General features: G+C 45.4%; 1 protein-coding gene across 5 annotated transcripts; it reads right to left on the bottom strand.

Moving 5' to 3' along the window:
* Positions 1-5,365: 5,365 nt before the first annotated feature.
* rc3h2 (ring finger and CCCH-type domains 2) lies at positions 5,366-23,651 on the bottom strand. 5 transcript variants are annotated; one of them, XM_028972873.1, is made up of 20 exons: positions 22,069-22,109; positions 21,575-21,601; positions 18,458-18,764; positions 17,821-17,938; positions 17,131-17,364; positions 16,282-16,457; positions 14,744-14,944; positions 14,533-14,665; positions 14,336-14,454; positions 13,647-13,759; positions 12,843-13,112; positions 12,080-12,276; positions 11,374-11,774; positions 10,927-11,061; positions 10,380-10,523; positions 9,457-9,673; positions 8,711-8,795; positions 8,196-8,385; positions 7,624-7,748; positions 5,366-7,485 (listed from the first exon to the last, which is right to left on the bottom strand). In XM_028972873.1, the coding sequence occupies exons 3-20, from the start codon at positions 18,686-18,688 to the stop codon at positions 7,350-7,352; spliced, it is 3,225 nt and encodes a 1,074-aa protein (XP_028828706.1). In that variant the 5' UTR covers positions 18,689-18,764; positions 21,575-21,601; positions 22,069-22,109; the 3' UTR covers positions 5,366-7,349. The 5 variants fall into 5 exon arrangements, with proteins under 5 accessions (XP_028828706.1, XP_028828708.1, XP_028828705.1 ...); XM_028972875.1 differs by lacking the exons at positions 21,575-21,601; positions 22,069-22,109 and adding an exon at positions 23,631-23,651; XM_028972872.1 differs by lacking the exon at positions 22,069-22,109 and having other exon boundaries at positions 21,575-21,616.
* Positions 23,652-24,218: the final 567 nt, after the last annotated feature.

Raw genomic sequence — 24,218 nt, 5'->3', positions numbered from 1 at the left:
AAAAACAGGAGCACAGGGCTATTACAATTTTTATTATAATATGTAAATGATTTATTATTGACTGTCATCCAATGGCAGTACTGAAGCCAAAAAAACAAGAAAGTGGGGATATTAATTGTACTACGTTGAGCATATCAAAAATTATAACTACACTTCATTTAAACATGTGGTAGCTGTGAAAGTTCACAGTAATGAGTAACTGATACTGTATACCAGTAGTATAAAGTACTGGCCAAAAGTTTTAAGACTGACACAAATACTGCTTTTCAAAGTTTGCTGCTTCACTGTTTTTAGATCTTTTTGTCAGTTGTTTCTGTTGTAAAAAAAGACCATGTGGTGTGGGAGAAGAGAATAGAGTGTGTAGAAAAACTCTTTCTCCCTCCACACAAAGCACTGTATTCAACCACTCCAATTTGACGTTACCTGGCACAAAAGAGGTTAAAAATAAACAGTTTCTAGTTTATTAACACCGGTAAATAATTATTGTAGTTACATGTGGATATTGAATGTAAAAAAGGTACCAAGGTTACAGAGAAGAGAAGAGGGAGAAGAGAAAAAGAGGGGGAGAGAAAGACTCAGAAACCTTCCGGCTTCCGATGGAAAAACCTCTGCGCAAGAAAGCCCAGAGTCCCTTTTCCACATGTGAGCAGACCTTTATACACCTGGCCTACAGGAAGTTGTCACTGGCCTACAGGAAGTTATCACTGACCAATCAGAACCTGTTGTTTCTCACACCCCCGGTGCCTCCCATTTGGGGAAGACAAAGAGGGTGGGCGGTCCTGACGGCTGATACTTCACACGTAACCGTCAGACAAAAGACATGTAAAACAGGGGTGCCGAATCTTCACCCACAACCGTCGACACAGGAATGTCACACCTCCCCCTGCAGACATCTGTTGGTGATGGTGACCCGTACCTTCATTATCAGTGCATAATCAGAAAAACCTTGAGGACTGACCACTAATTTTCACTTGGATTAAGGTCTGGGGATTTTCCTGTTTTGTTCCCCGAGCCACTTAGTTATCACTTTGGCCTTATGGCACGGTGCTCAATCATGCTGCAAAAGGCGTAGGGAGGTAGTAGCCTAGTGGGTAACATATGAACCAGAAGACCCGGGTTCGAATCCCACTTACAACCATTGTGTCCCCTACCATTGTAACCCTAAGTTGCTCCAGGGAGACTGTCCCTGTAATACTGATTGTAAGTCGCTCTGGATAAGGGCGTCTGATAAATGCTGTAAATGTAAATGTTGTTCTTCACCAAACTGGTTTTGGGTGGTTGGGAGAAATTGCTGTTGAGGATGTTTTGGTACCAGTCTTTATTCATGGCTGTGTTCAAATTGTGAGAGAGCCCACTGGCTTGGATGAGAAGCAGCCCCACACATGAATGGTCTCAGGATGCTTTACTTTTGGAACAAGACAGGACTGATGGTGACACTGACCTTTTCTAATCCAGACAACCATTTTTCCAGATGCCCCAAACAATCAGAAAGGGGCTCCATCAGAGACAATGACTGCAGTCCTGTCCCTGTACTTTTAGCAGAATATCAGTCTGTTTTTCTTGGAGGGAAGTGTCTTCTTTGCTGCCCTTCTTGACACCAGGCCATCCCCCCAAAAGTCTTCACCTCACTGTGCATGCAGATGCCCTCACACCTGCCTGCTGCCATTCCTGAGCAAGCTCTGCACTGGTGGCACCCCGTCTCCTGCAGCTGGGTCATCTTTAGGTCCTGGCGCTTTCTGGACTTTCTTGGGCACCCTGAAGCCTTCTTCACATCACTTGAACCTAAACTTGAAGTTTTTAATGATCTGATAAAAAGTTTATTTAAGTGCAATCTTAATAGCCGCAATATCCTTGCCCATGAAGCCCTTTTTAGGCAACACAATGATGACTGAATGTTTCCTTGCAGGTAACCATGGTTACAGTGGAAGAACAACGATTTCAAGCAACACCCATCCAGTCTGCTATTCCAACTCAATCAGCACAACCGAAGGATCTCCATCCTTGTGCTCCTCAGCAATCTCACTGGTGTTCATGAGAGGATTGCTGAAATGATCTCAGCAGGTATTTTTGTGTTCAGGGCTGAAATTCAGTGGAAATGTAATTTTGGGATAAAGTTTTTCATGGCAAAGAGAAACTTCATTAGATCACTCTTCATAACATTTTGGAGTATATGCAAATTGATATAATAAAAATGTAACACTGAGCGTTTCTCAGTGTTACTTCTCTAATAAGATATTTAATACTTTTTTTGTATGTCTTATGTACAAACTTTATACAAAAACAAATGCATTGGTTTATCTTGGTTTACCCGCAGAAACACTGTAAGAATAATTACATTTGTAATATTGTAATTTTGAACTGTATTGTGCTCAGAAACGGACCCACAATGGGAAGGTGCCACTGAGCAAAGCACAGTCCCCACACACTGCTCCATGGGCACCTGTCATGGCTGCTCACTCAGGGTGATGGTTAAATGCAGAGGACACATTTCGTTGTCACCATGTGCTGTGCTGCAGTATTTCACAACGACAACCACTTCACTTTAATTAATGTTCTACGGCAGGAGACTGAAAGGGTTTTAAAACCCCAAAAGTGCACCGGTTGACAAACTTCATTTAGACTCTTGTTATGGTGAATTCTTGTTAATCAAAAAAAATTATAATTGAAAAGACTATTTGCAATAAGAGACATGAGAAAGCACCCTTGCAAGCTTTGGCCAAACCACCACCAGACAAAGGAGCCCTTTTTAAAATGTAAAAATGTACATTATCTGGGAATGTGTTATTTTGTATTAATACTTTAGTATTAACTTACTGCGTAAATTTAGACTGAAACCATTTTTAGCTGTTTGAAGGCTACTAAGAGTACAAAAATGTTTTGTCAACCAAGGATGAACCGAGAATATACGTCATTTTTTAGTGTATATAGTCATTAAGTCAAACTTCATGACGTGTGGGGAATGGCTGGGATTGGTTTTCATTTTTAACTTCCCTTTTATTCATTTAGTTTAAGCATCTATCAAGCTGCATCTACAATTGTGCAACAATCTGTAGTCATTTTACTCAGCACTAAGCACAGTAAAAAGCAGTGATTAGAGATGAAAATGCCACAATCATTTTGGTTCGTTTTATTGAATATTTTAACATGCAGTAATAGATCCCAAATTCTCACATCACACTGTTCCAAATGTAACAAACCTTAGTAACACTACCAGTGCAAGAACAGAACCAAACGGGGAAAGATAATAGTTTAAATTAAAAAAAAAAAAAAAAAAAAAAAAAAACAGGCTGAATTCAACACTCAAATTAGGCAAAAACCAACCTTACATTGCAATAAGCAAAATAGGAACCTTTCACAATTGGTATTTCAAAAGAAACAAAAAATGTAATATAAATTACTCCCACAGACATTTCAGTAAAGAGCCTCTATGTGACTATATATCTCTATATTATTTAAATATAGTTGATTATACATCATAAAAATGTGCAGTAAGTCCATCTAACGATGGTGTTGGCTGTATAAAATGACGGATGTGTACCATCTTTTATTTAATTTACAATTCAATCGAACAATAGATTTGCAAAGAAAATGTCTAATACAGACGAAAAATAGTTAAACATCAGCTCCATTATTAATTGACAAACATAGTTCAGATTCTTATCCTTTCATGCCTGCCAAAATGTTAAGCAAAGTTTAGAGGGGGGGAAATTTTTTTTTTTTAAAATTCCAACGCAAAAATGACTACCTACAATATAACTAATAATAATAATGTTTAAAATAGACAGTAAGTGCTTCAGGCAAGCCACAGACCTAGTGGCCACACAGTGGGTATGTGCAGAACAGTGACAGCGCCAGGGTGTTGTATCACAACTACAGAATCATGGACTCCTTAACCAAAACTACACAGAGAGCATGCATGAGCCAGGGTGCAGCTGGACCCGCCAAAGCAGTGTCAGCAATGGACTGGGCTATTAATGACCAGCGCATCAATACGATGACAAACGCGGCACGGTCTTCTCAGGCATTTGTGGTGAAGTCCAGCATAGCGTTACACAACAGGCACCATAATAATACTCACAATTAATTACATGTATCTTTATACAGTAACCCCCCTACAGGACCGTAAATAGGTTACTGATATTGGAAGAAACATCACAGTAATGAAAAACAAAAGAAAGGGTAGATAAGGAACTGAATATTTGCGTTCATTCTGGTCAGTGCTGAGGGTGCAGTCAGCAGCCTTATGACAGCAAGTCTCCCCAAGGGCTGCAGAGACGCGGCTCTTAGCGCTCCCTGCTGGAAATAACCTGAACTGCAGGAGACAGACAGACGCATATTTAAGACCAACTTGACCAAAGCACAGAGAGCTTTTCTTCATATGCCCCCATTCCCTGATGTGTCTTTACATTCAAGACATTTAACATTAAAAAAAAAAAAAAAAAAAAAACCAAAACACCCAGTATGGAAAACATAAGTGCTAGAATCATTGTGGTATTAATACACAGATGGGCAGGTCCAGTCACAGATGTTAGGGTTGAAAACATAAAAGTGCTCACGTCAGTTTGAAAAGTTAAATCAAAGCACTCTTACATATATTAAGAATATTTATAGTAATACATTTTTGCTGTTGGTGAAGTTATTTCCCACTAGCGTCGACTGTCTCCTTGCAGACATAAAAAATAAACCCTATTATAAATAGGAGAGTTTCCCGAGCACTGTAACACAGCATCACCTCCCCAAATCTCTCCACCCTCTCAGGAGAAGACGGCAAATGGAACGTTCAGCGTACAAAACCGCAACAAAACAGTGGAGACACTTTTTTTGGCCAATGCAAGTCACTGTCAGATGGAACCATTGGTGTGTTGGATACTGGGTACCAGTTAACCAGCAGGAATAGACACTGTGCCAACAGGAACGCTGACAGACGGACTGATTACATTTAGTTTTTAATTTTTCTTCTTCTTTCAAAAAGTCTTGAAACCTCACCTCCCAAAAAAGGAAAAAAAAATATTCTGATATTATTATTCTGAAAATATTCTGATAAAACAACTTCACGGAAGTTAGCAATGCTTTTTCTTTCCCTCAAAAAAAAGAAAAAAGAAAATTAGGGGAGATTTAAAAAAGAAACGGCGTGGCGTAGCACGAGCCCTACCGCATGCTGTTCCGTTGTAGCAGCCAGGCCTCACCCTCTGGAGTAAAATAATAATAATTTAAAAAAGAAAAGCTAACAACCATTGACCATAGTAAACATGAACACTTTCCCAAAATACGAACGGGGAAAAAAAAGCAGACACGTATCAGTAAACTGAGCAATTCCATCCCGTACGCCACAATAGTCAGTTTATATATATTAAAAAAAAAAAAAAAAAAAAAACAACAAAAAACACGTCTCCTTTAACACTAACAGCATATCGGCTAGTGGTAGTTATGCGCTGCATAAATCCGTAAAAGAAACAAGTCACCATCGAAACGAAAACAGAACACAGACAGAATGCAGCACTAGAAAAAAAGGCCTCTGCATACGGACTCATTCGCGCCTGGCGGTAGTGGCTTTTTGCAGCATGGCGACTGTGCATCCGGTCCATAAAACACAAGACAAACAGCACACAAGGTGGGACGGCCTAAAAACGTTCAGTAGGTGACGGCCGTTCAGTAGGTGACGTAGCATGCAGAGTCATTCCTAAAGACCACGGCGGACGAAAGCGGCACGAACGCATCCTCTTCGTGGTAAACTGCACACCGTAAACATTTCAGGAAGAGCTTGGTGGGGTACTACAGAGGAAAAAAAGTGAGATTTTATTCCTCCATGCAACTACGGAGTTGTAGTCAGTTGTAGTGCTTGCTAAAATTTGACCAGGTAATAATGTGTCCGCAAAATGAAAGGAGCAACAGTCCCAGGGCGCCGGTGCATCTCCCTACTGAGCCGCTTACGTGGAACAGAGGTCTCTGACTGGACTAAAGGCCACTAGAGCTTACGGAGGCAAGAGTAACAGGCAGAAACATTGATTTTCCACAAATGCAACTCATGATCAATGGTAATAGGCAACATTTAAACTGTGGTTCTCTACCTTTATGACCCCTTATCCCCCAGACAAATAATACTTACTTTTTTCTTTTATTATTGAACAAGGCAGCAACTACCCATGTATTTCAAACTGCAGTTACATGGATAATCATGATATTAACTTCATATTTTATAATATTTGTGGAACTCATTTGCTTGAAGGTCGTTCATAAAGACCAGCCTTTGTAAACCACTGTCCCTTTTCAAATCAGTTACAGTTTAGTGCGATTGACTGCAATTGACCCTTTTGGTTTTCCATTGAGTAAAAGGTATCAGGTTATTACATTTACCAGACGCCCTTATCCAGAGCGACTTAGTCAGTAGTTACAGGGACAGTCCCCCCCTGGAGACACTCGGGGTTAAGTGTCCTGCTCAGGGACACAATGGTAGTAAGTGGGGTTTGAACCTGGGTCTTCTGGTTGACAGGCCAGTGTGTTACCCGCTAGGCTACTACCACCGTACCCTAGGTTACTATCCACAACCTCAAGATTCCAAGTGATCGTGCCTTGTCAGAAAGAACCGTCCGCAGGACAGGACATCCTGAACAGTCTCTCCTTAAAAGTGCCAGGCTATCGCAGTGTGCTATTGTAGACTGTGGTATTGTTTTTTACTGTATTATATTTCACAGATTATCTTTTGACCTGAGGGGGCGCAAATGTTCCTCTATTTGCTAATGTTAAAATAAAAATCTGTATGATTCACAAATGATCTCCAGCAGTACCACAGACTGGGGGGAAAAAAAAAAAATACATTTAAAAAACACAACCACCAGGGTTCCATTCCATTCCACACCATAGTCTCGCCCACCAACATGTTTGGACATGTTGGACAGTGCGGATAAGTGAAACAGACTATGGGGATAGACGATGCTAAAACGGACATTTAGACTGCGGCAGCTTCAGTTTTACACAGGGTTACTATAATCTGGAGTGGAAAACAAATTTTGGTGCCAAAATCCCCACCAAGTGGTAGAAAAGGACCATAAGTAGATTTAAAACTTGTAATGACAAATTCCTTGGAAAAAGGTTCTCAAACGTGTAATAAAATAAAGGCATATAGCTTATTCATCATTAAATAGTAGTCACCTAATTTCCCAAAGATTATCTCATGACTGAGAACCACTGGATTGAACAGTCAGATGGAACTAGACAAAACAGTCTTCACACATGACCATTACTCAAAAGGCTATGTGGGAACTGCAAGGGCTTTTGCGTTTTGTGGATTAAATTTTTTTCCTCTTGGAAAAGCTGGATAAGATGCTGAATGGAAACCCTGTCCGGATCTCTCAGCTTCCATTCAGCAGCATCTCAGGTCCCACATTGGGGCAGGCACCATCTCCGGGCCTAGGTGACCCCGTCTTCATTATTAGCTTGTCCACGCCCAGAGGACCTGAGCCCAGCCCCCGAGGAGAAAAGGACTTCCTGTAACACAGTAACACCATAATGGTCAAAACAAACAACTTTACCACAGTTCAGCCAGTTTTAGCCCTGTATTATGTAACAGTGTATAATGTCATGAAATTATGATCTAATTTAATTAATACAATGTCATGTGCTCACCTGAAGGCAATCTTCTTCAGCAAGTGAGCTTCCATCATGTCAGGAGAAGGTTTTTCAGGCTGAGCCTCACCACTGGACGGGGACAGGTGGCTGCTGTGGGACACGTGTAGCCTGACAAGAGGCTCCTGCGTCATCGGTCAGAGAAAGAGGTTGTGAGCAGGTTTCCAAAAAATGGTTCATGGAGACCCACTAACAGGAACATTTTCACTCCATCCAGACCTTAATTAAGCTTAATTGTCTTTACATAATCAATGAGTCAGACCGCAAGCAGTGTGTGGTGGAAAAAAAAAAATGGCCACCATGAAGCCTTTATCTGGAGTGTGTGAGAAGACTATGCGCTTATGCACATCACAATACTGTCAACATTATCACATAATCAAATAGAAATAAGGACTCACATGAAAGAGCATACAAGGAAACACCAGTAGATGGCGCTACATGATCATGAATGTGCAAATTTAAATCAAGTTTAGTCTCCAAAAGGATTTTGGATACCAGTTTATAAAGTAACCCATGCACCAATAAAAACATTTTGGGAAAAGTAGGGAAAAAGTAGCCATGCTCGATGCTACCTTGCTCTTGAGGTTGTGCAGGTCATTGTCCTCCATGTCCAAAGCAGACAACTCCAGTTCAATGTCTCGATCAGGATCACTGTCCGCACAGTCCTTACACAAGCCCGTCTGCACAAGCTCCACCCCTGGCTTATCCCCAACACTTAATGACGGCCGACGAGCGTGCAGCTCCACCACACCCAGCTGTTCACTGCGCGCACACACACACACACACACACACACGGCAATGCAAACGCAACAAATCAGCATTTATTAGCATACTGGTGTGTGCATCACGGCACTTATGATCCGAGCATTCCACATTACAGTCTACAGGCTCCCTTGATCAGCTGTGCGGTAGAGACTCAGGGGTGGCGAAGGGAGCCCCGCTAAGCTATATTTAGACATGGGAAGGTGTGACAAATTATCCTTTATAGCTGTAAAATCAGCATGCAACAGATGTCTGTTGAGAGCCGCATGCATGAATAAATAAATAAATTTATTCATTCCGCAGCAGTGTTATTTTTCCCCCGCACCTCTCCAGGAAGCTGGAGTGACTGGACGAGTCGGACACCCGCGGGCCCCATCTGTAGTCGCCGTGTCCAACATGGGGGCTGTAATCTGTTGGCCAGTAAAAAAATAAAAAAATAATAATTAAAAAAAAGCACAGTGCAACGTTGCTGCAGCAGCCGAATCTTCAGGCACATTGCCGTGAGCTGCTGGCCAATGACAGACAGAGAGCAGAGCCTTAAATGGAAATGAAAGGAGTTTCATTGGTATTCATGGCTCGAACCCTCCACAGCCGAAGCAGGGTTCATCACTCTGCTATCAGCCCTCCGCAGAGCCTAGAGCACAGCAGGCATATGGCCATGCATTACAGAGAACCAACAACAGAACACTCATGAATGACTAGTCTGTATATTTGGTGCAGAATTATGCACATGGCTACGCACATCAACAGTATCCACGGTCAGCCATAAAAATAAACTTTACAGCTACATAAAATAAGGTTCTGCAACATCTGTTCCTGCCCAAACATAGTGATCATATTACATATTACATCCATGCAATAAATCACAATTGCATCTTATGAAAAGAAAATGTTCAATTTTCTAAAAAACATTGAATATCATGCATTTATGCGCAAATCTTTTATTTCAGACATTTTCCATATTAAAGAAACCCCCCCTGCCTCTTACCCCCATCCACTGCTATATGATTATTCTTTGTAATGGGATGTAAATATTTGTGGGTAAATGAATAAAGACGCCTTAGATCTGACCTCTAAAGTTGATCGGGGTGGTGCTGGTGCTGCCCTGGGACGCCGTAGCCTGCACAGGGTCAGTGGTGTGGTATCCTGTACGTGAGGCGCGGGAGATGGCTCCCCATTTGGAGATGATTGGCCCTTCGCCAAAGGGGATGATGGGGTCTTCGTCTTTCAGCCGACCATAGGGCTCAAACATTCGCAGCCAACGTTTAGCAGGCCCACCCTCGACATTCTGAACACAAAAAACAAACAACTTTAAAATCCCACTCAATACAATTACATCAGTTAAAAAAAAACTTTAATAAAAATAACATAGGAGGTTATAATCAAAGCATGAATAACAAATTTAGACATTCATTAACCAACCACACAGCATTATAGTCATCAGCACAACAGCTAAATACTTTTCAGCAGTCGTATAAAACAGCAAGCATCTCACAAATGAGTCGGCGCAGAGAAATGTGCACAATGAGCATTACGTTACACCATTATTACCCCGTTATGTGCCCAGCCCATATCAATATTTTATTTGTGCTGAGGGAGCGTTGTTTGGCGAGGGGAAGAGTGCTGCGAGGGTTTTGTTCAGCGGCAGTGTGGATATGACGGTGGAGACGCAGAGGCGGTGTTATTCGTGACCAGAGATGGGTGGTTGTGAGGGGGTTGTGCTGGAACAAAGGCTGAATTCTTCCAGTTACATTTTTCAAACTTCCGCCAGCAACATGCACTGGATGGTGGCTTTCAGTTCACGAACGGAAGCCCCGTGGTCAAAGTCAACACCAAACACAACTAATACCACATGGCCCTTATTAAAACACTTAAGCCTGCAATGAATAGATGAATTAAAATATTCTATGTATATACCCCCCCCCCCATTCAAACTAGTCTCATTACTTAACAGATCTGGTAAGAACTGGAAAGGAACAGGAGCACCGGCTCACCGCGTGTTCGGAGCAGGCGGGGCCACCGTGGGTCTCAGAGTCGAAGGGACCGATGGTGCCACAAGACCAGGGTGAGTAGTGGGCGAGGCTCTCCTCTACTTTGTACTTACAGCTCATGCACGCTCCTCCAACGCAGTCAGAGTGCTGTGGATGAGGGAGGTGACAGGTGACTCACGTGACCCTCGGTCTTAACAATGGCCATAAACAATAAAAAAAAAAAAACATTTATAATTACTATTCCAAAGCACTTTTTTTTTTTTTTTGCCTTTTGTCAAGGACCCAAATCCTAATCTGACTGCTCAGAACACACACTGTTTACACGACTGGTTTCTAACACAGTTGCCTGGCAACAGTCACACTTAAAACCCTAACACGTGGGATGAAATCAAATTAAACGTGGCTGAGGATTTTACTGGTATAAAGGGTAGAGAAAGCATGTAATCCTCCCAACAAAACCCCACCACACAGATGTGTGACATTCATGAGTGTGTGTGTGTGTGTGTGTGTGTGTGTGAGTGTGCGTTTAGGAGGTTGCTTGAAGACCCACCTCTGCACAAATATCTACAGTAAACACTGGAGAAGACTGGGAAGGCCGGGTGACGTTGCCATGGTGATTTGACCACTGCTCCTGGTTCCGGCGGAAGAGGTCATCACAGCCCAGAGGAAGGCGCCCATAGGAGTCCTGGAAGATCATCCTAAGTTTTAAATCTGTGGATGCGTATGTAAACTAAACCAATCTCGTTTTTCGTAGAACAATTACTCGACTAAACAGATTCATGCAGGATCGTTATCTATACAACATTAATAATTCCCTTTTGGCTCAGGAAAGACCTGATAAGTCATATAAGAGCTGATTTTAGCATTATTTTTGAACCCTGTGGATTTTGTCCCCACCCAAAGACTTGATCTTACATTAAAAGTCAATAAATGCTAATATTAAAAATGCTAATATTCTATAGTGTTGACACATTTCAGCATGTGTGCATGCGTTTACCCGGTGAAGCGCCGCTCTCTGCTCCATGCTGCAGTAGGGACTGTCCAGCGAGTTATACCGCTCACGGAGTGGTGGTTGGTAGACGGACGAGTGCAACACCTCGGGGGGCAGCGAGTTGCTCCGCCCATCCTCCCGGTGGTACATCTGCGGCCGCCACGCGCGCCGACTGTCGTACACCGGGGCGTAGACGCCGTGCCTGTGCCCGTGGTTAAGGGAGCTGTACGGCGTCGCCTGGCTGTAGGGGGAGGGACCCAAGCGGTCTCGTGGCGGCAGGGAAGAGGGCTGGTCCGGGTATGCAGGGCCCATCGCCGGGGGCAAGGAGGACTCCGGAACATTGCTGGAACGAATGAAGCGTGCAACACAGGGCTTGGGGACAGGCACTGCGGAGGGGTAGTAATTATCTACAGAAACGAGAGTGAGCCAGGCATATAGTCAGACACGCAAAACGCCAAAACGTTCATCCAGATAGAGCCTCATTTCACAGAAGACAACCGGACAAAACATGAAACGTTTACTTCGCCCACTACGACACTGTTCTACATTTTTGTGCTGTTATCTAATACGACCTACTCGAAAACCTTGTGATTGTCCAGTGGAGGGGGGCGGTGCAGTCAGTTGACCAAAAATTCTGTTTTGTCCTATATTTTGTCCTTTCGAGGTCTTAAGTGCCTACTGATCAGATCAGCACAGACTATTGGACACTCACTCGTTGGAGGGTAAGGCGACAAGTCGTACGTTGCTGGGGGTCGGTGGTCCTGATAGTACGGGTCAGGCTGCGCCCTCAACAGGAAATTGGCAGGTTTCAAATGGCAGCTGCCAGTCTCTTGGACTCCCGTGGAAAGAGGAGACAGAACTGAGGTGTGGGGATGACCGATGGGCATCTTTGGAGGTGAATTGGCATTTCTGGTAAAGAAAGAAGATAATGTAGATTTTATATTATTCACTTATTTACTGTCCATTCCTGCTTATTCTTATTATTTTTTTTAACATGAATCATGCATAATTCTTTGCATCTGCTTTTAAAACTTTGTTTTACAAGAGACACTATTCAATAACAGAGTAATGAGATCATGTAAAATTTAAAAGAGGACCCTAACCCCAACTCTGTAGTAGAGATTAAACAAAAAAAAAAAAAAAAAGTGTGATAGCATCTCAATTGGTAGATCATTGCACCAGAACAAAAAGGTGTCCTCTGCTTTTAACCATCACCCATGGTGAGTAATGGGCAGCCATGACAGGCGCCCGGGGTGCAGTGTGTGGGGACGGTGCTTCGATCAATGGCACCTTGGGGGTTTGGGATTCAAACCAGCAACCTTTCCGATTACGGGTCTTATTCCTTACCCGCAAGGCCACCACTGCCCCATAAAAATACTGATCCAAATAATACAAATACTGTGAGATAAGATATTGCATGATGAAGTGGAGATAAAACACACAGAGTGAAGAGAAAATGCATTAATCAGTCATACTGTTCCATGGCCACAGTGACAGCTGGCTGGGAAAGACCATTAGCTCCATTTGGAATGGTCCTCTTCAGCTCATCCTGAGCATTCGCACCCCGGGAAATGAGTTGCGGAGACGTGGGGGATTCAGGGGCTGAAATGTCCTTCTCTGAGACCTTCAGTCCCCCAGGGGAGCACTCCACAGCTGAGACCTTACCACAGCTCCCTTTTCCTATAACCACCTGGGTGAGGAATGGCCTGGCCGCCCCACTGATCTTCTTATTCCTCATCCTGTACCTGCAAAGGAGCGATGGAGGTGTAAGGATGAGAGGTGACTGCAGCTGTGCATGTTGTGTCTGTCTTGGCTGGTGAGGACAGTGTATATGTACAATAGGACAATTTGCTTAATACATTGAACATAATATTAATTCATAACATTATACAGTCGACAGTGTCTGTGCTATTGTTTTCTTTGCTGCTCTTATCCCGTACTGTCCACTTTCTGCCGTGACAATGTAAATTTCCCACTTGTGGGACTAACAAATGATCATCTTATCTCATCATAGAGATGCTGATCTGTGTTTCATGCACGTTTCAACCTCCTGAGCATAAGAAACCAAATCTCTCTTCATCTTTATTGTGGTCATCCAGAGACAGGGTGGTTTTATTTACTCGTCTCATCTGCTCATGTGTCATCCTGTCACTTTCTCCTAAAATTATTTTGATTTGTTAACATCCGACATCTAGATCTAAACAGAAGCATGTCAGAGAGAGCGAGCGAGAATGATTGGGTGTGGGGTTTTTTTCCCCCCTTTGTGGGTGCGCGCTCACTTCTCCAGCTCATCCTGAGTGTGGGCGAAGGTGCAGTTGGCGCCACGTGGACAGCCTCCCTGCTGCCTCAGATCTCGGCACATGCTGGTCTTATACTTGCTGTTAGGCTGTGGCTGCAACAGAGTAGTTAAGAAAGCTGCTAAATTCCGAGTCTGAAAAAACACTGGGGCATAAAATACCTTCAAATTAATTTAAAGTTAGAAGAATTGGGTAAAAAAAATTAAACGGAACACCTCAGATGACCCACTCAGGTCTGTTTGTGCTTCACTGTATAACATTTCAGATTGATATTTATGAACAAATCTGACAAACCTAAACAATTATCTAAATGCAATACTGTAATAAATCTTAAACAGAAACAGCAAGTTCTATTCAGAAATGATCAGAGCGTCCATGGTTGTCCTCAGAATACTGAAACTCATGCTGATATCAGGTGTGAGGAGGTTTCCCCCCCAACTCAGAATCTGCCCTATGAGTAATCATCACTGGACACCCGGCACTCTCCATCTGACAGAGATATTAAAGTATTAAATATATTAAAAAGTTATAATAATAATAATAATAAAAAAATAATTACATTTGCAGATCACAACCGAATGTAGCACTAGAGTTCAGGAAGAGCGGACATATTCCATTCCCTTCAGAAGATATAAATACATATAAATAATAATAGAAAAAAAGTACAGTACCTGTGGCGTCTCATGGCCCTTCTTGCTGAAGTTTTGAATGAATTCCACCAGCCCATGCACGACCACCTTGACAGCCAGCATCACGCTCTCCAGCTCCTCCCAGGAAGGAGGGGCAGCATCTGAAATACGCGTAAAGCGAGAGCTCACTTCCTGTACGGTACCTGACGGGCAGAGTGTGAGGGAGGTCGGGTTTGTACCTGGATTGTGGTCTATGTTCGCCAGAAGCTCCAAGTGAAGCCTGAGGCTGTTCAGGTTTGCGGGGTCTCCGGTCCTCTGCAGGACTATGGTCAGTTCTTGCACACTTTTCGCAAAAGACTCTGGCGATTGGAGCTGCGAGAAACGGCGAGACTGGTTTGGTGGCAGAACGCACCGTGAGGCCGTCATGAGAAGTCGTGTGCCTCAGGATACCTTATCAATGATCGACTGCATGTGGGATTTGTGGATCAAGTCGCCGTAGAGCAGGGAGGACCACTGCTCGGGCGAGATGCGCAGGCCGGCCTCCATGGCGATGTGGACTATCTGGGCATCGTGCTCGCGGCGAAGGGCCTCGTACGTGCGGAACTCCTCCTTCAGTTGCATGAGCGAGGAGTCCTCGTCCCGTTTGGTCACCTGGTCCGGAAGCAGAGATGACCGGCGATTTAAACGTTCCGTCTTTTCTACTAATACTTCATCTGCTAACGTGCCCATGGTTGTCCTCAGACTACAAAACTCAAGCTGATATCAGGTGTGAGGAAGTTTCCCCCAACTCAGAATCTGCCCTATGAGTAATCATCACTGGACGAGGCATTTTCACATATTAATCTTCAATACACAATACAATACTTTGTTTACATCAGCAACTATTTAAAAGAATACTTGTGTCATTGAAAATACAGCTTTGAAATCGGCATTGCATCAATCATTATGCCCAGTCACACCTCGCCGCCCATACTTTTTGCGTTCTGGGGTGACTGTAGAACACGGGAATTTGCTGCACTTCAGAGCATTGTGTGCTTATCACACACGAACACAACTCCAGGACATATTGACTTTTGTTTTGGGCCATTTTACCAGTCGGTCATAGGGCTGCTCAGAACCATGTTAACACCCACGGGCTGAGCGCAGCTGCCGTGCGGCGTGACCCCGCAGGAGCTGTAATTAGCCGAAACAGCCCAACTCCCCACCGGGGACGGGAGATTGACGGCAACAGTATTGGACCGTTTCACCAGCTCCCAAGTTGCCGTGGCCGTAGGCAGATTGGCTAACTGCAGCGTGTGCAAATATAGCTGGGCACTCCCAGAATCCATTTTTTAAATAAAAACCACAGAGACTTGTCAAGACTACTTGACCACCACAGCAGCCAGCCATCTATTAACACTGAACTTTAAATCATCAGTTATGCACGTTAACCATTGGAAAAAACGTCCCGAAACCAGCCCGGCTATTAATAACCCCGCTGCTGTAAATTACGTAAGGTAGAACGGTAAACACGTTAGTCACGCACACATCTTACTCGGCCCCTTCAGAGGCTGCGTTCAGTAAGCATATTGACTAGAAGCCTTTAAATTGCTTAAACTCACACGTCACTTGCGCAGTAACGTACAAAGCTGAAAGAGTGACAGCTCTCCGGTCCACATGTAGACTTAATTTGACTGTTTCTGCCCCCTCCATTCGATTTTCAAGCACGAATGGCAAATCATAGCTACATCCAAATATTAATCAAAAAACAAATAATTGTTTAACTGTTTGTTATGCTTTTTGTGCACATGGGTTATTAAATAAAAAAAATAACACAAAAACTCACAATATCAGAAATGACCTACTTCTGACTATTCCCACTCTCCGTCCCACTTTTCATACCAGTGATGTGATTAAAAGTTGTTTTCCATCCTATGGGTATTCCGTGGCCAACGGGATTCCTAAAAAAACCCCGTCAGTGTAGGTGGACGCGCTGCTCTGAGACTGACCTTAAAGCAGGAGGCTCTGTACAGCAGCTGCACCACATGGCCAATGCTGGTTTTCGAGGCCTGAGGGAAGCGAGCCTCCAACTTCTGCACCACAAACAGAACCAGAACCTTCCGAGACAGGGCGGAGCCGTCCTCTAGCGCCAACAGAACCAGCTTTAGCGAGTCCTCCTGCATGGCTGAAACGCAGATTAAAAATAAGTACACACTGTGCAGTTTGGCTGACACGAGAAGTCGAGCGAACTCGTGTCCCTCTGCTGCCTTCAGACTACTGAAACTCAGCTGATATCAGAGTGAGAAGCAGTGATGCCCCACTCAGAATCTGCCCTATGAGTAATCATCATCAGACAGAGGAACCGGTACAGAATTAAAATCCACACAAACCTCAGTAGAGCTTCAACCACCCAACATGCAACTCTTGACACACAGGCATAATGTGTGTAATAAACACACAAACACACACAGGGTATAAGGGGGCAAACTTTTCAAGATGGATGGTGACCATAGTGGCCATTTTGAAGTCGGCCATCTTGGATCCAACTTTTGTTTGTTTTTTCAATAGGAAGAGGGTCATGTGACGCATCAAATTTATTGGTAATTTAACAAGGAAAACAATGATGTGGTTTTAACGTAACTTTAGAGTTATTTACAAGTTTCTGACCACTTATAAAATGTGTTCAATGTCACTAACCGCTCATTTTATTAAGGTTTATCCATATAAATGGCCCACCCTGTAGATTTATTAAAAAAAAAAGAAAAAGGAGGATCTGAAGTAATAGCCACAGTGTGTGTGTGTGTGTGTATGTTTTTAACCGCTCAGCACTCCACAACCTAGACATTTATGAGTCTCACCAGGGCCGAGGAACTGGCAGCCCCGGGCACGTACGGCTGCCCACAGGTTGGCAGAGAGCTGCTGGGGATTTTGGTGTTGCAAGATGAGCTCGGTCACGGTGCGTTCCCCTAGGGAGCGCCCTGCCCGCACCGCCCGGACACGCCCCTCCTCTTCCACCAGCTGGCAGTTCACCAGGGTCACCAGTTTCCTCTGCATGGGGCGACTGAGCGCACTTGGGCCAAGAGTCACCGCACCTGAGGAGAGGTCAGAAAAAGTTCTAAAAACAGGTCGTTTCCCACAGACTTAAAAATGACTGCAAGCAAGTGTCGTTGCTAGAAATCCTTTGGCCCCTTGGAAGAATTTCATTCCGGGTCCCTTTCACCTACATCCTATTAATAGCCTAATGCTGACTTGCGAGTCATTATAACCCTTCACACAGTTCCCCATGACTGTCTGCAGCAAGAAGGGCCACTTATTCAGAGACCACTACATAATCATCCATCAACGGCCAGGTTCTGGGGTGTTGGGGAGGCGGGTAGAAGAGCTGGCGCTGCAGTGACGCCGCGGTGGGGGGGACCGATCGAAGGCAGAGGAAAAAACAAACAAACAGGAAACGCGCTGTGCAGCCCCGTTCAGCCATTTCAACTGCCCAGGTTCACCAGGAGAGGGTGGTCTGCTGTTCACACACACACACAGACAAAAGATGTTACCTTTCCCCCCACTAATGGGCTTCAGGTAGACCGCCAGCTCCTCCACACACACCCTGCACACTTCATAATGTTCAGTATCCACATCGCTGCCCACCGACACAGCCTGCACCTCCGGGACCTGCAGAAAAGCGGAGCATTGAAACGTTCATAAACCGTTCCATAAAAACCCCCCAACCAAGAGCAAGAAGTCCAATGGGAACGAACGTCCTTTAAACCGCACTCTTATTGGGACTTGAAGCTCAACTTAAACTAATTCCTGCTTCAAGGAACTGCAGGTGAGGTAATAAAAACTATTAGAAAAAGAACAAAAAAGGGGGGAAACAATGGCTTAAAATGACTCACGATAAATGCACCAAACATGTTTTTTTGCTGTATTCTAGTCAACAGTTGCAGCTTATTATAAAACTTATAAAAAACCATATCCATACTTTTCAAAATTGCCAAGGTGAAGAGAGCATAATCTGAACAGTGACGATTTGAAATTATTTATTAGTGGCCATTTCCCTAAATCTGACACTCTTATCCAGCACATTACAGATTCGCACGGCAGACGAGTGGCGGCCAAAATTACCACAGAAGCAAAAGCTATGCCCGTAAAAGGGTTTTGACGGGGCTCAGACCCCAAGCCCGCACTCACCTGGGCCCCCAGCAGCTGCAGCAGGGCGCAGTTGACGGGCAGGAGGTCGATGTCGGTGGCGATGGCGGTCTGGTCGAAGGGGCAGGCCTTGCGGTGGAGCTTGTGGAGGCAGGTCTTGCACACGGTGTGCGAACAGCCCAGGCTGATGGGCTTGTGGCCGCTGCCGTCAAACTCATTGTAGCAGATGGGGCAGGACAGGAACTCGGTCCACTGGGCTGCCTGCACCGGCATGCTGTGGCCTGCGGGGGGAGCTGGTGAGCTCAGCGGGATCGCATTCCGCCGGGCGGCTGGCGCAGTTCACGGGCAGCTGAGAAACGGAGCACACAACGAATAAATTTAACTCGTTCACAAGTAGCCATAACGCGGAGAGTTACATTCACAGTTTTCAATATTGCTATAATTTGTCTCCACCTAGTATCGTCATACCATACAATTTAATGCTATCAACGGCCTGTTATTCAAAATTGGTCCAACTATCTTTTAAAAAGCGCATTAAAGCCTCACTGAATGGGGCAAGTTAGACTTTGTACAAAGAGGAATAAGCGACGAAGTGCAATAAACGGGTTTTATTAACAATGGTTCTAAAGTCCTCCTCTTCGCGCCCAGCTAATTCGCTAGCAGCCCACGTGTCCCGGAGCACCACGGTCTCACACACACACACACACACACACACACAGTCCTTCCCATGAAGACAAAAACACGTTATTTCGATGCGAAAACACACAAACAGCGCCGGCCCAGGATCGTCCGATCACATGGCACTCAAACCGGGGGACAAATCCACCAAGTTCCCGGCGCCACGAGGGCCAACACACTCACACACACACACACACACACCCTGCGCAGTCTTGCCCCGCCAGTTACGCAACTGGGAATCAATCGTCTGGCAGGACGAGGACAGCGGAGCAGGGAGCGGAACCCCCCGGACCACGCGGCCCGCCGGCAACGCGACATGGTCGGGCGTCCGCGGCGTCGAGAGCAACACTCACCCCCCGGCGGAGCGCTCTTTCACGCCTCATCTTCAAACCTCAAACTTGCCCGGCGCGAAGCAAAAAAAACAAAAAACCAACAGAAACGGACACGCGGCGCGAGTTCACGTTTCATATGACGACAACGGAAGGCGGGAAGAGGCGCGCGCGGCCGACGGCGGGGGCGGGGTCACGCTGCGCGGCACCTGCGCGCGACATCCGGTCATCGTTCGCGGGTTTCTCTATTTCTCTCTATTTCTCTCATATTGTAGCATTAACGACATTTACGACATTTATCCAGAGCGACTTACAGTCAGTAGTTACAGGGACAGTCCCCCCCCCGGAGACACTCAGGGTTAAGTGTCTTGCTCAGGGACACCATGGTAGTAAGTACCACTACTACCACCACCACCCTACATATCAACATATCAATACAATTTGTGCTTTGTCAATAACAGTAACTACACTAAGAGTAAAATGTTCACCGGTCACTATTCTCTTACTACTACATTTGGGGATCGGGTCGTCTGCCGCTGACCTCTCATGCCGTTTAAAGGTCAATGACACACCGGGAATCACCGGGTTTCCCAAGCGGGACACATCTACCACATCGCCTAGTTCACGCTTTAAATATGACTGGGAAAGTACACCCGCCAAACAAACACTATTCATATGATTACCGTTATTCAAGGAAATTAAACAAGGTCCTCACTTCGCAGCCCGATGGAGAAGAATCGAAAGGACGTGAGAATAAAGTGAAGTGATTGTCACATGTGATACACAGCAGCACAGCACACGGTGCACACAGTGAAATTTGTCCTCTGCATTTAACCATCACCCTGAGTGAGCAGTGGGCAGCCATGACAGGCGCCCGGGGAGCAGTGTGTGGGGACGGTGATCTGCTCAGTGGCACCTTGGCGGATCGAGATTCGAACGCGCAACCTTCTGTTTACGGGGCCACTTCCTTAACCGCTAGGCCACCGCTGCCCCATTGAATAAACGCAAGTGTGCAGAATTTATTTTCGGTGCAGTGCTGTGTGTTCCAGCAGCCGAGGCCCTCAACTCACCAAGAGGAGGCCTGCGAATTTTGCCCCCCCAAAACACGAGGTCACGAGTGTGACAGACAGCTCCTTGTGTTGCAGCCAGCGCCCCCATCCCCCCGCTTCTTGGCAGGTGGCAGAACCTGAACCCCCGGAACGCTGCGGGCGTCTCCGGAGTGCGTACCCGGGACCCGACTGGCTGCGCCAGCGCGGTCACGACCCCGGGGTTAGAACATCCTGTCCTCTTCGGCTCCGACACCTGCCTTCCCACAGCAAGAGTATCCGTGGCCGGCGGACCCCCGCCGCCGCCCCGTCTATGTAATGCAACAGCGAGGCTCCTGAATTCCTCCTCCTCCCGAGGAGGCCATCAGACCAGGAACAGCTGTAAAGTACCAGTACAACCAGTCCAGCCTGTTGGTTCAGGGGTCCCCTTGACAGGCCATAAAACCGCACAGCAACAAAAGCAGACATTTTGCCAATTGGGCCCGAGAACTTAAAAAACACGCGTTGCTGTACAGTTCAGGAGAGGTCGAGGCCTACGCAAATTCAGAACCAACCATCAGGCCACCCGATAGACGGTTCAGGGGTCAAACTGGCCAGGCCACGGCGGGAACGTATGATGTGATGACCCGTATGATGTGATATGGGGCACCCCGATGCCAGCAGGTTCAGAGAAGAAGAACTCTCCGCTTCCAGACAAATTTGGAGCATCTCCCCAGTCTAGACCCACCAACAACAACGCCGTCCTGGAACCTCTCACACGATCAGACGAACCCGGCGCCTGACGTTTAGCCGCCGACGACAAGTTGGTGGCATTTTATCTTAATGACCGCAACTCGGTAGTAATTGGCACGCAACTCGTAAACACAGCTGTCGTTTTTAAAGTTCCCCGCCGTCCCCCAAAAATTCAGCAGCAGCAGCAGCCGTGGGAAATATCGCGCACCGGTCCACGCTAGCAGAAAAGGGGGCGAAAAGGGGGGAAAGGCGTGCAATGCGAGCGTGGCCGCCCTCGTAAAAGAAACGCGTGTAAATAACGCATCCTGCCCGATGCGGAAACGCCGTGCATCACTCCGACCAGCCGCCAGGACTCCAGTTGTTCCGTCACTTACCTCAAGCGCAGCGGCAACAGAGTGGCGCTGCATCCATCATTTGCGTCGGAAAAAAAAAAAAAAAAAAAAAAAAAAACACTTTGTGCAATCGGGAAACTATTTTATTTCTCTTCGTGCGCGCGCTGACATCGCGCCCGAATTATTTAAATAAATATTTAAATAAATATAAATATATATATATATATATATGTGTATTGGTTGCTATTTCCGCGCGCAATCCCTATATTATCTACGAGACATGTTCGCCCAGGCGGGCAGGTACACTCCCATGATTTGACAACCGTGGAGGACCGTGCCAGTATCACTCCGCTGCCACGTTGCCAAGACCGTCGCTTTCCTGCCAAACTGGTCTGCTTCGGAATCAGAGTTAGGCTCAACTGTTACGTTGAGACTGCTAAAGTTTATATATATAGCAGTCTCAACGTAACAGTTGAGCCTAACGGTCAACTGTGTGTGTGTGTGTGTGTGTGTCAAACAAGTGTTTTTTTACGTACTTGTTGTGAATGGACTTTCCTCCGTGGCTTTACTATTGGCGAAAAAAATGCAAGTAAACGGTGTGTACGTTTTGCACAGTAGCGTAGAGGTTCAAAGTAATTCAGACGCATAAACAACCTGATATCAATAGACATTCTGCTAGTGCGGGTCGACTTTTAGGTCTCGTATTAGGTACGCGCTAATTGTCAAGACATGGCAACCTCGTTGCTGTCGGCGCGTGCGGTTAGCCGCGCCGCTACCGCGCCGCCACAAAATAATATTCCGTTTTACTTGGGTCGAGTCAATATTTGCGTGATTAAAATACCCGACTGCGCCGTGGACGCAAACCCTCTGGCGTCTAGTTTACGTGGTACTACTTTCGAGGCAGGAGCAAGGATAAAGATGTAAAGTGGCAAAGCCGGAACAAGCCGCTTTTCGAGGCGTGGGCTACGTCAGCTTTTAAAGAGACAGAGCGGCGCGGCGCCGTGTTGCCAGACCGCGCGATGGAGAGCGTCGTAAAAAACAAATGCATATGAAGCCGCTAAAGTGGACATTGTCGTCCCCCCTCATTCTATCGTCATGGGAGTAGAGCGCGATATAGGAACGTTTTTCTTTTTCGGGTCGGGTGGATGAACAAAAAAATAAAAAATAAACGAGTTCAAAGTAGCTTGCGGTGACCGGACATGGCAACACTGGCACAGCGCTGCGCGCTTTTCACGCGAACCTCAACTTCCAAGAGGAAGTTGGCACGTCGGTCGGAGACAAGCGTCTCCGGATCTCTTACGATCCAGTTATTAATGCTGACGAGGCAATGCGAAATTGTTAACATCGTGCGCGACTAAAATGTATGACGCGAATAAAATGTTATCTAAAATGAGGAACGGGGACGCCCTTTTTTCCTGGCGTTAATCGGGAATCGAGTGTGTGTGTGTGACCTAATTCATTTTCACACACTGCTGAAGCGCCCAAGGCATGAATAGTTTGGTGAATGTGTGTCAGTAAACCACGCTTCTCACACACATTTCCATCCTGAACTCTTTTAGAGGGCGGTGCATGAAGAATGTCAGAAATGATGCAGTCAAGCACAGATTTCTCCTTTCTTGCCATAATTCTCTTATGTAGTGTACGTGGGAGCACTGACTCACCCCCTCATAATTTACACGCAACTCCTGACCCCTGAGGACGTGTTTGGAGAAGACTCTGCTTGCGCTGACCTGAATCATTGTGACATTTTTAGAGCAGGAACAAGAGAGTGAGGGAGTGTGCATGATCAGAAGTGCGTGTGTATGTGTGTGTGTGTGTGTGTGTGTGTGTGTGCGTGCGTGGATGCATGATAACCAGTAATCGACCATGAGACACACTGTCCAGTAACAGACAAATGCCAGCTCGAAGCTGCGTTCAGAACAAGCCCAATCAAACATCTGAGACCCATACAGACACTGGAAGAATCTAACATTTACCAACACTGAAAAGGGGGCGATATGCTCTCAAAACAACATGCAAAAAAAGGAATCAAAACCAAATATTAGTAAGTGCAATTACCAGCAGTTACGTGCACATGATTGCAAATGAAAATACTCACGACTTTGCCCGTGTTTTCGTCGCTTCCACATGGCTGCGCTGCCCTCTGCCTGCCTGTAATATCAACTAGACGAAGTAGCGCCATCTTGTGTGCATCGTGCGCAACAGCATGGGCCAGCATGATAGGTACCAAAAGTAAAAGTGCTATCAATTATTAGATTCAAGAGTCAAGACTGGTTTATTGTCAGTACAACAGTATACACAGTATAATGTTTCACACAGCCCCCTCACAGTGCAATCAACAAATAAAGAAAATATATGTAACGGGTGAAAGAAATTGTTCCTTTTTTTTGGTTGTCCTTTGCGGTATTTCACGCTAACCCCCCCCCCCTTTCTTTTTATTTGGTACATATTGTGGTTATTATAAATAAAATGAACTGTCGTGACTTTTATTTTCTGTTGATGACGCAATACGGGCGCCCGAGCGCGCTTCATCCTCACTTTTTTTGTGTTGTGTTTAAGTGATCGTTTTTGTCTATAATTAACGTATAAAGTGTTCGAGAATACGTTTGCTGTGGAAATCGTGTTTTATCTGTACTATAGTTGTTGCACAGCGAGTAGTGTGTAGGCATTTTTTTGTGTGCACACG

This window comes from Denticeps clupeoides, chromosome 3, assembly GCF_900700375.1.
Source record: "Denticeps clupeoides chromosome 3, fDenClu1.1, whole genome shotgun sequence".
Classification (NCBI taxonomy): Eukaryota; Metazoa; Chordata; class Actinopteri; order Clupeiformes; family Denticipitidae; genus Denticeps; species Denticeps clupeoides.
Note: the sequence above shows the minus strand (reverse complement) of the source record. Positions and strands in the feature narration are given on the sequence as shown.